Raw genomic sequence first — 10,584 nt, forward strand, 5'->3', positions numbered from 1 at the left:
AGGCCCAAACATGGCTGACTGAGAGTGGCGCAGGTTCCAGCTTCCTGCTCCCCGTTAAAAAGGGCGAGGGACTAAAGGCATCACTGGCACCCAGTCAGGACCAACTGATGAGGAACTGCTCTCCCATGAAGAGAGAGACAGGGATGTCCAGGATCTGGAGAAACAAAAAAGAAGAAAAACTGAGCGCCAAGCATTAGTGCGGTCCCCAGGTGCTCAGGAGATGGGTGCCTGGCATGGCAAGTGGCAGACATGGGGTTGCAGGCCCCAGCCCCTGGGGAAGGTTCCTGCTCTGGTCCTTCCCCGGCTGATTCAGGACTAATGCTCCCAGCATCTGCCATCTTAGCTTTGAAAATAAGGTGCTGTTTAGACAACAGCTCATGAGTTGCCATGGCGACCACATGACGCTCCAAACGGAGAGGACAGGCTGGCCGCGTGTGGCCTTGCCTCCCCACCCCTCCCCTAAGGATGACATTCCTCCCTCCACTGGGTAACACCAGGCTCAGCTGGCATTTTGTCATCAGATGCCCCCCGCCCCTGGTGGTCCTGACGGACAGGGACCGGCTTGATCGGCCATTCTTCTCAGTCCCTGCGAGCACCCTGTCTGCGGTGCCCACGCAGGGCATTCTTGCCTTGGTATCAGGGCTGTAGGTGAAGTTGGAGACGGGAACGCCATTGGAGAGGACCTGCTGCGGGGCTGTGGCCACACCCAGGACAGTCACCTTCCTCAGCTGCAAGCCGGCCCCCTCACTGGCCACGTGCACCAGCTTGTTCACGACGGTGTTCTGGCCCCGCCCAGAGAGAGACAACACAGCGGTGTCAGCACATGGCAGGCGGGAGCCCCACCAGAAGGGGCTCGTGAGGGCATCCAGGGGCGGCTTCTCTCCATGTAGACACGAGAGGATATGACAGCCTTTGCAAACCCTGAGGCACCAGGCCACCAGTGTCCTGCCAGGGTGCTTCACCCACAGCCCCTGGGAAACAGCCCTTCTCCCACTCTGGACAGAGACGGCACACGGGATCAGGGCCGTCACCCAGGCTGTGCCCCCTCCGACCCACCTGCCTGGCTGTCCCCTGATCCCCCGAACTCAGGACTCACGTTCTTGGCCAGGAAGATGACCAGGGTGTAGGCCCCGTGCTCCAGCACCCCCAGGCTCTCTCCATCGTCCCAGAACAGCTCCCCCTGGGCATCCCCGCTTGAGCTCAGGGCCACCACCAGTGCCATGGGCTGCTTGCGGGACTCGGTGGTGGTGAGGCTCGGGCCCTGGAAGGGGTGGACACGGGTCGCCAGCCGGACCTTGGGGGAGGGCCCCAGACTTCAGAGTAACATGAGGCTGGCGCCCTCTGCCAGGAGACCAGGATCCACAGCGGAGCCCGTGGGGCTGAGCGGCAACCCTGGCCCACTCCCCGCAACATCAACTGCTGTCCCTCATCCACAGCCCCCATGGGGAGGCTGAGCCTCCACCCTGCAAGCCTGCCTGGGTGTCTGGCTGCGCCCGGCCGGGCCTTTGCCTATACTGCTCCCTCCTCCCCCGCCGGCCAGGCTGGACTTCAGTCTCCTTCCACCTCAGGGTGGCCCTGCCTCCAGAAGTCTCTCTGGAGCCCCCTCCCTAGTTCCCGGCCCCTTCCCAGGCCCACAGCTCAGGTCCACACCACTGTCACAGCACCGGACAGAGGCTCTGGAGGACTCGGGGGCCACAGAGGCTTCCCCAGGAAAGGGCAAGTGCCCCCCACCCGTCACTGGGCCCAGGCCACGAGGGAGATGCCTGCCTGCCCTCAGGTCCCTCCCTGTCTAGTCCGTCAGCCCTCAGATCCTCGCTCCTCTCAGTGTGGACTCCTGGGAAGCCCCCATTCCATGGTGGCCATGGGGGTCTCAGCATCCCACCCAGGTACCTAACAGTATGGTGTACCTGGCCCAGGGGACCCCCATTCCACGGTGGCCATGGGGACTCAGCACCCGGCCCAGGTACCTACAAGGGATGGGGTACCTGGCCCAGGGGACCCCCATTCAATGGTGGCCATGGGGACTCAGCACCCGGCCCAGGTACCTACAAGGGACAGTGTACCCGGCCTGGGGGACCCCCATTCACGGTGGCCCAGGTACCTGCAAGGGGATGATGTAGCCGCCCCGCAGATGGAGGTTGATGGTGTCCAGTGGGGCTGGCAGCATCACCCACTGTCCCTGACTGTGAATGACTGACTTGAGGGGTGTGGGAGACGGCGGTGGGAGGCTGCCCAAGGCGTCCATTGGCACCTGGAGGGTAGGAGTCACGTCAGCACGGCCACAGGCAGCCTGTTCTCAGGAGCTGCGTCCTCCTGTGTCCTGAGGGTTGCACGCAGAGACTCACTGGGACGTGGCTCGGGCAGAGAAGGGGTGCCCTGTTGGGAGCCGGTCACATAGTGGGGGGCCCAGAGCCTGAGAGGCCTGGACCCAGGGCCAGGGCAGGGCAGGGGACACTGAAGGTGCACAGCAGCTGAGGAGGCTGTACACGAAGCGTGGGCAGCTGGGTCAGTGGGGTCTCCTCGGTGAAGATGGGTTACCGCGAGGCCCCGACGGTGACATGCGCAGAGCCTGCAGGAGGAACCCGACAGCTGGGGCTCCCCTTTCTATCATCTCCCCCACCCCGGCCCGTGGGTGGGACCCCTGATCCCTAACTCCGCCAGGTTTTAGGGACCCCGGGCTCACCGTCTGCAGGTTGTACCACGTGCCCGCGGGGAGGTAGCCGGTCACCTCAGTCTTCCCGGCCTCCAGCACTGGGGTGATGAGGAGGGCCTCCCCCCACAGCAGCTGGCGGTCCACGGTCCAGGTGTGGGGGTCCTGGGGGAACCTTCATGGGACCAGGAGCAGAGGTGATGCCTTGCCGTGGAGTGCACAAGGGGCCCACAGGGCAACACAGAGAGGGGCAGCCATCCCGTCTCAGGGGCTCAGGGAGCTGGGGCTCAGGTGAGCTGTGGCCAGGCTGCTCCGGCTGACAGAGTCAACGCAAGAGCTGAGAACAGCTCCTGCCCTGGTCCCCAGCCCTCGCCCGGGCCCAGGATGGAGTGGGGCGGGGGTCTGACAGCAGTGAGCAGTGGCCAGCCCCTTTGTGCACTGTTTCCTAATTATCCAGATCAATCTCCTTCCCCCTGCTCAGCCTCTGCAGCCAGAGTACCATTGACACCCACAGCTTAATTCCTACCATTTAGTTATTTAACCCACCTGGAACTCATATAGAAACCCCGGTAGAGTTGTGGTTAAGAGCTACAGCTGCTAACCAAAAAGTCGGTAATTCAAATCCCCCAAGTGCTCGTTGGAAACCCTATGGGGCTGTTCTACTCTGTTCTATAGGGTTGCTATGAGTCGGAATCAACTCAACTGCAGTGGATTTGGCTTTTGGTTTGGAACTTACATATCCGTATCGTGTGAGAAAAAAGTATCTAAACAGACTTTTCCAGCTAACCACCCTACGAGTGGACAATCTTCAACCCACCGTGAGGCGCCGCCTACAACTGGACAATCCTCAGCCCGCCGTGAGGCGCCGCCTTTATCACGTGGCAGCTTCTTACACACGCTGCGATGGACCGAACTGTGTCCCCCTAAAAGATGTGTTGTAAATCCTACTCTACCTGTGGCTATAATCCCATCAGGGCACGGGTTTTCTTTGTTATGTTCATTAGATAGTGTTAACATAGGGTATGTCTTAAATTGATCTCCCTTGAGATATAAAAAGAGCAGATCGAGCAAGCAACCAAGCAAGCAAGTGCTGACGAGGGAAGACAGATGCCACACCACGAGATCTCCAAGGAACCAAGAGGCAGAAAAAGAAACAAGGACCTTCCTCCAGAGCCAACAGAGCCTTTCCCTAGAGCCAGCGCCCTGGATTCAGGCTTCCAGCCTCCTAAGCTGTGAGAAGGTAAGTTCCTGTTTGTTAAAGCCACCCACTTGGGGTTACTTCTGCTGCAGCAGAGCTAGAGCAGGAAGGCAGGCTGAGTCCCGTTGAGGGACGTCTCTTAGGTTTCCTCTGAGGTCCTCTTCTCTTAAGCCACTTCTAGGCTAAGGGAACCACGGGGCTTCGCACTGTACCACGTGGTCTATCTCAGTGTTCTTCATGCTGGGTTTTCCCTACCTCAAATACCCCCACCCTGAGCTGGGACCTAAGGGGTGGGGACGGGGGTGCCGAGGGCACCTCGGCAGGGGAGGCCCAGCTTTTGGCCTCGTCTCACTCAGCTGCAATCAGCTCCTGACTCGGTTCCTGGGAACACACCCTGTAGCCAGACGGGGCTGCCCTGGGGTCAGGGGACCCGAGCACCAGGAGGGACCAGCGCATCAGCGGGCCCGTGGTCAGGCCCTCCTTCCCCCCGGGTGACTCACTCCAGGAAGAGGGGCCGCGCCACCGTCTCGCCGCTGACGTGGGCCCTTTGGAACAGCGTGTAGAGATAGGGCAGCAACGCGTAGCGCAGGGTGAAGGCCTTCCTCATGGCTTCCTGCGCCGTCGCACTGAACCTGTACGGCTCCTGGGGCTGTGGCGGGGAGGCAGGGGGAGCGGGGCAGACACGTGGGCTGGGGCCGCTGGTCCCTGAGAATCTCCACCTGGGAGTCCCAGGGACTCCTCGGCCACCCAGCATGTGGCAACAAGGTGGCACTGAACCTGGGCCGAGCTGCTGGGTCTAGGAAGCCCACCACAGCCAGGGTCTCAGGTGGGTGGGGAGAGAATGTGTTGCTAGCAGACGCGCCCTACAAAGGATGCCCTTCAGGCGGACACGGAAGGCCGCTGGGCAATAACGCGTCCCGGAGCCTCGCCTACCAGGCTGTCGAGGCTGTTGTGGTTACGCATGAACGGGTAGAAGGCCCCCAGCTGGGTCCAGCGCACGCATAGCTCCTCTGAGGTGTTGCCCAGGAAGCCGCAGATGTCAGCCCCCACCAGGGGCACGCCCAGCAGGTTGAAGAGCAGGGTTGCTGTGAGGGCAGAGTCAGGACAGGACAAGCTGCTGGGGCGGGACCAGTCACCAGGGTGCCTGACAGACACGCCCATGGCTCTCCCCAGCTGTCAAAGGGCCATCTCACATCCAGCCGGGCGCCATCCCCACCACCCGCGCCCAGGCGGACACATGGAGAGGGCTGTGCTGGGCTGGCCCCACACTGCCCTCGGTAACTCGTCAGGAACCACGACCCCGAAGGGGAGCCAGGGGCAGGACTGGGCCAGCTGGGACCCTGGGGACTTCTCTGTGTCACAACAGACTCTGGGGACCGTAGGGACTTTGCTGATTAACACCAGCTCACATGAGAACTACAGACTGAGAACCCGAAAGGAGGGGATCAGAGCCCAGCAACCCCAACCCACGAGGCAGCTTCAGAGGCGGCTCTGCAGGTCCCCAGACCCCAGGCCCTGCTGCGTCCGCCTCCAGTGTCCTACAGCTCAGGGGGTGCCCCACCCATCAGAACAGGTAACACCTACAGTTTTGTGGGAACAGACCAGTGGGAGACAAAGACAGGGATGCCCAGAAAGCCGGGTGCCAGACCTGCACAGGTGGGCGACCTGCATACGTGGGCAGATTTGCCCAAGTACATAGGTGGGCACGCGTGCATATATGAGCAGACCTGCACAGGTGGGCAAACCTGCACAGGTGGGCAGGGGCGAGCGGGCCCCTACGCCATCGTAGCTGCATCCCTCGGGGCTGTGCTTGGCCCAGGACCCAGCTCTGGAGCAAATCCTCCCCCAGGCTCCCGCCCTCCTCTGGGCGGCACCTTCCCGGCAGCGGCTCTCACCAGGCACCGACAGGGCGAGCTGCTCCCAGCTGCTCCAGACGTCCCCCGTCCAGTGGCCGGCATAGCGGCCATGGCTGGCAAAGGTTGAACGGGAGATCACAAAGGGGCGTGTCCCCCGAGCCATCACCAGGGCCCTGGATGGAGCAAGGGGACAGAGCTGAGAGACCTGTCCAGTGACCCCACCGCCCACGTGACTGTCCGAGGCCTGGAGGGACAGCGCAGAGTGGTGCCCAGCACCGTCTGGGCAAGCCGGACGACGGGGGTGGACGCGGGGCACCGGCAACGTTCACAGCCCTGTGACCTATCTCTGAGCCAGCCCCACCCACCCTGAAGATGAGCTGCGTCACAGGGAGGGCACGCATCCCCCACCTGCGTCTTTGTCACCCAGACTCACCTGCCCACTCATCCCCAGGGGCTTATTTCATGCAGGGAGAACTCCTGCTCAGGGTGGGGCTGCAGGGAGGGAGCGAGAGGCAGTGCACTCAGCCCACCGGCTGGCCCTGGGAGCGCTCTGGGTCTCCTCCGTGCGCCCGTGGTGGGACAGGCTGGCAGGGGCAGACCTGGGCGCCAGCGGGCCCCTCACCTGTGGGAGGCGATGGCCTCGGTCAGCCCGTACAGGTTGTGCAGGTCGTAGTGAGAAGACAGGTGCTGGCGACTGGACGCACAGATGGTGGCTGCCCGGAGGGTCCCGCCCGCCACGCCTGGAAGGGGACAGGTTTCCCTGCAGCCTCCTCCTGGCCGGCTGGGCCACCCGCCTCCTACACCACCTCTCCCACCCCATAGCACACCCGGCCCCTCCCACCCCACAGCACACCCGGCCCCTCCCACCCCCACAGCACACCCGGCCCCTCCCACCCCACAGCACACCCGGCCCCTCTCCCCCACAGCACACCCGGCCCCTCCTGCCCCACATCAGACTCGGCACTCTCCTCTGTTCCCTCTTATCTGGTCACCCCTGGAACTTAGGCTGCACCCCTAAAGAGCCGCCACTTTCACCAAGGACAGGGACAAACCCCAGATCTTAGAACTACTTTCTTTATGCTTGTTTTAGGTCTTCCTGCCCTTTCGTCTGAGCCCTGAAGCCCCTCCCTCAGTTGTGGGTGTCTGCACTGCTCAGTGGCCTCTCCCCGACCCTGAACCTCCCTCTTGCAGCCCCCTCCCCTCTCCCTGCTGGCTGCTGCTACCAGCTTCTCAGATGAGAGATTTGGGTATCTGAAACAAGAGGTGAAAATCCCTGATGTATCTGGTGCCAGGGGGCTAGGGGTCCTCCAGGTTCCTGAGGCTCCAGGCTGGCAGGCACCCACCCACTGCACGGGGCCAGCAGGCGCTCACCTGGCACATATGGCGGGTTCTCCAGCTCATTGTCGGGGCAACCGACCTCAGAGCCCTTTACAAAGTTGGACGGCTCATTCATGTCCTGCAGAAGAGGGCCCAGCGGTGGGCACCGCTGCTCAGAGGTGCAGGCCCGGGGGATGCAGAGGGTGTGGTGGGTCCCCAGAGGTGGTGAGGACAGGGCACTGCAGGGGGCCCAGCACTTACAATCCACATGCCGTCGAAGGGCACCTGGGAGTGGAACTCGGCCACCATGTCCTGCCACCAGCTCTGGGTCTCAGGGCTGGTGAAGTCAGGGAAGGCAGAGGCTCCGGGCCACACCTGGAAGACAAGGGTAGACGGGAGGCTCCAGCCTCGCCCAGGACGTGCCCAAGGTCCCGCACTCCCCTGCACAGGAGAGCTGCAGTCTCGTGCTCAATACCGCCCGAGTCAGCGGACCTGAGAGAGAGGACCTGGGGGCCCCCAGCACGTCCCCACCCTGTGAACCCACAGTGAGCAGTGGTACTGGGGACCGAGACAGGGGCCACCCCAGACACGTCTCCTAGGGGACGGATGGATTGACTGCACAACCAGGGACTGTCAGGGGAGAAGACTGGGAAAGAAACCCACCCAAGCCCCCACTTGATACGAAGGACCCAGAACCGAGTCTCACACATCTGCACTTCAGGGCGCCTTCCCAGCCTCTCCCTCGGCTGGGACCCCTGTCCACTGGGTTCTGGGCATGTCCTGGAACAGTGAGGTCTCAGCCTGCCACACCCCCCGTGGGAAGGCCCGGGAACTGGCAGAAGGCTCCCAGGTCCGGGGGGCCAAGCGGGGCCTGGAGGTCTCACCAGGGCCTGCAGAGCTCCCGCCTGGGCTCAGCCTGGCTGCCTGCTGAGCCAAGGGCCCTGGGTGGAAGGATCCGAGGTGGCGCTCCCTGTCAGAGGCCCCTACCATCCCCAGGTCTGACTCACACCCCTCCCCACTCTGTGCCACTGCGCACTGGACGGCGGGGACTGCTGAATTACCCTTGTTCCTCAGCGGCTGCCTGCTCCCACCGGCCAGAGACCCCTCACCTTCCCAATCAGCGGCTGCCCGCTCCCACCGGCCGGAGACCCCTCACCTTCCCAATCAGCGGCTGCCCGCTCCCACTGGCCGGAGACCCCTCACCTTCCCAATCAGTGGCTGCCCAGTGGCGTTGATGATGAAGACTCCCCTCCTCAGACCCTCATCATAAGGTCTGTAGCTCCCCGCGGGGCCCGTGCTGCTGATGGCGGGATCCTGGGGGTAAGAAGCCAGTCGGGATGAGAGGAAGCCACCCAGAGCCTGGGTGCCAAAGACTGGGAGGATGGGACAGTCCCAATACAAGTGAGAGAGGCAGGGACAAAGCCGGGCACAGCACACCCACGCGGATGCGCACAAATCCGCCCAGAAAATGGGCGAGAAGGGGACCAGCTGGTTAAGCTTACTTGACTTTCCCAAATGCTCTGCAGCAAACATTCGTCTAATAATCTTGAAAAGTGGGGAAAAAAAGGGTCTTGTGTCTGCCCTCTCTGCTCCAAGCGGCCACTAACGCTCGTCGCCTCGAGAAGGCTACGTTGGCACAACGCCACAACTCTCAGCAACTGAACTTCCTCCGCCTAAGGGGGCTCCATGCTGGCGACCCCTCCTCAGGCCGCAGGGCCAGGCATGTGACCCGGGCCCTGAATCCCATCTCCCCGGCTGGGGGACCTGGTCCGGGAAGGCTCTGTCTTCATGCTGAGCCATGCGGACGCGTGCCCTGGGCTCCTTTTGCACCAGAGCCAGTGGGAAGAGCTTCCCCTCTGGCGCCAGCACTAGAGGTGTGAGCAGAGCGGCCCCCGGCCACGGCCCCTTGCCATCACAGAGCTGAGGGAGAGGCAGAGCCAGGAGATGGATGGCTCCCACGGTTCCCGCTGCCCCTTCCAGTGCTGGGGGACGTCAGCTGATGGTCCCCACTTTTTGCCTTGAGCCACTTCAAGCTCCGGAGCACAGGTGTCTCCGGGGCTGCGAAGTGTGCAGTCTCCTTACAAGAAACACTTTGGCCTTTGGTCCTGGATCCTGAGAGCTGGACCACACCTGAGGCCAATGAGTGGGGCCCACCTGACTAGAAGGGACCACCTAAGGGCCCGATACTGCCTGAGCCTCAGGCATGCAGTGAGGCCAATGAAGACCCTGGAAGATGGAGGTTCCCGGGAGCTTCCTGGTTAGCCAATAGAACCTTCAGCTCTTGGGAGGGTAAGTATGTCCCCTGGAAGCCCGGGAGCTCTGTGCCAAAACTCCTCCTGAACCTCATCCCTTCTGTTTGTACCCTTTCTTCTTCTACATTAAAGACAGCTCTTTCTTTGGAGTTTGTCAGTCGTTTCAACAGATTATTGGACCTAAGAAACAAAGAAGAGACAGCGCCCGCTGACCTGGCCCCGGGTGAGTAGAGATGGGGGCGGTGCCCACTGACCTGGCCCCAGGTGAATGGAGATGAGAAGGAGCTGGTGCCCGCTGACTTGGCCCCAGGTGAGTGGGGATGGGGGGGTGGTACCCACTGCCTGGCCCCGGTGGTGGGGATGGGGGAGTAGTGCCCACTGCCTGGCCCTGGGTGAGTGGGGACTGGGGAGCGGTACTCGCTGCCTGGCCGCGGGTGAGTGGGGATGAGGGGGACGGTGCCCACTGCCTGGCCCCAGGTGAGCGGGGGTGAGCGAGAGATGGCTGTACTGGCAGCGGGGGCTGAACTGACCAGGGAAGAGAAGCTGGGATCTCCCTGGATGGGTCTGACAGCACAGGGACTGTTAAGCCGGACGTCCCTAGGCAGCAGGGGCCGCACGTACGTTTCTCCATGTTCCCCCAGTACCAGAAAGACCCTCAAAGGAGGTCCTCAGTGACGAGGGAAGGCACAAGGCTGAAGCTGGGCGAGACACCCCCCCTCCCCGCAAAGGTACGACGCACGCACGAGGGAGCACACTCACAACCAGCATGACGTAGTGCCGGCCGCCCTGGTGGAGCTCCTGCACCATGGCGGGGAAGTCCTCGAAACCGTCCTTGTTGAAGGTAAAGTCTCTTCTGGCATCCATGTAGTCCAGGTCGTTCCACTGGACGTCCTGTGACCGACCACAGGGCCCAGCTGCTGGGCTGTGTCGGGGCAGCGCCTGGGCCGCTCGGTCCCCATGCCACCCCTGCCTGGCCTGGGGCCCCTCCTGCCAGGACTCACCAGGGGGAAGCCGGCCCTGGTCATGTTCTCCACCACCTGGCGGACAATGGCTGTGGAGGAGTAGCCCCAGCGGCAGAGGTGGAAGCCCAGGCCCCAGTAGGGCGGCATGGACGGGTACCCTGCAGACACACTGGCGTGAGCGCGGCGTGGACGGGTACCCTACAGACACGCCGGCATGAGAGCGGCATGGACGGGTACCCTGCAGGCACGCCGGCGTGAGGGCGGCATGGACGGGTACCCTGCAGGCACGCCTGTGTGAGGGCGGCATGGACGGGTACCCTGCAGGCACGCCTGTGTGAGGGCGGCATGG

The 10,584-nt window shown here is 62.9% G+C and overlaps 1 protein-coding gene across 1 annotated transcript in view; it reads right to left on the minus strand.

Annotated features, from left to right (window-relative positions):
• Positions 1-92: 92 nt before the first annotated feature.
• Positions 93-10,584, minus strand: part of GAA (alpha glucosidase) — a 19,618-nt gene continuing 9,126 nt past the window's right edge. The window contains exons 10-23 of the mRNA XM_012554964.2: positions 10,275-10,393; positions 10,033-10,164; positions 8,225-8,335; positions 7,283-7,396; positions 7,076-7,160; positions 6,327-6,444; positions 5,744-5,877; positions 4,782-4,933; positions 4,349-4,497; positions 2,684-2,825; positions 2,102-2,251; positions 1,097-1,261; positions 630-782; positions 93-154 (exon numbers count right to left, since the gene is read on the minus strand). Coding sequence (XP_012410418.2) covers positions 95-154; positions 630-782; positions 1,097-1,261; positions 2,102-2,251; positions 2,684-2,825; positions 4,349-4,497; positions 4,782-4,933; positions 5,744-5,877; positions 6,327-6,444; positions 7,076-7,160; positions 7,283-7,396; positions 8,225-8,335; positions 10,033-10,164; positions 10,275-10,393 — 1,784 coding nt within the window. The 3' untranslated portion in view covers positions 93-94. The remainder of the gene's footprint in view (positions 155-629; positions 783-1,096; positions 1,262-2,101; positions 2,252-2,683; positions 2,826-4,348; positions 4,498-4,781; positions 4,934-5,743; positions 5,878-6,326; positions 6,445-7,075; positions 7,161-7,282; positions 7,397-8,224; positions 8,336-10,032; positions 10,165-10,274; positions 10,394-10,584) is intronic.

The sequence above is a fragment of the Trichechus manatus genome, unplaced genomic scaffold (assembly GCF_000243295.1).
Source record: "Trichechus manatus latirostris isolate Lorelei unplaced genomic scaffold, TriManLat1.0 scaffold00028, whole genome shotgun sequence".
Taxonomy (NCBI): domain Eukaryota; kingdom Metazoa; phylum Chordata; class Mammalia; order Sirenia; family Trichechidae; genus Trichechus; species Trichechus manatus.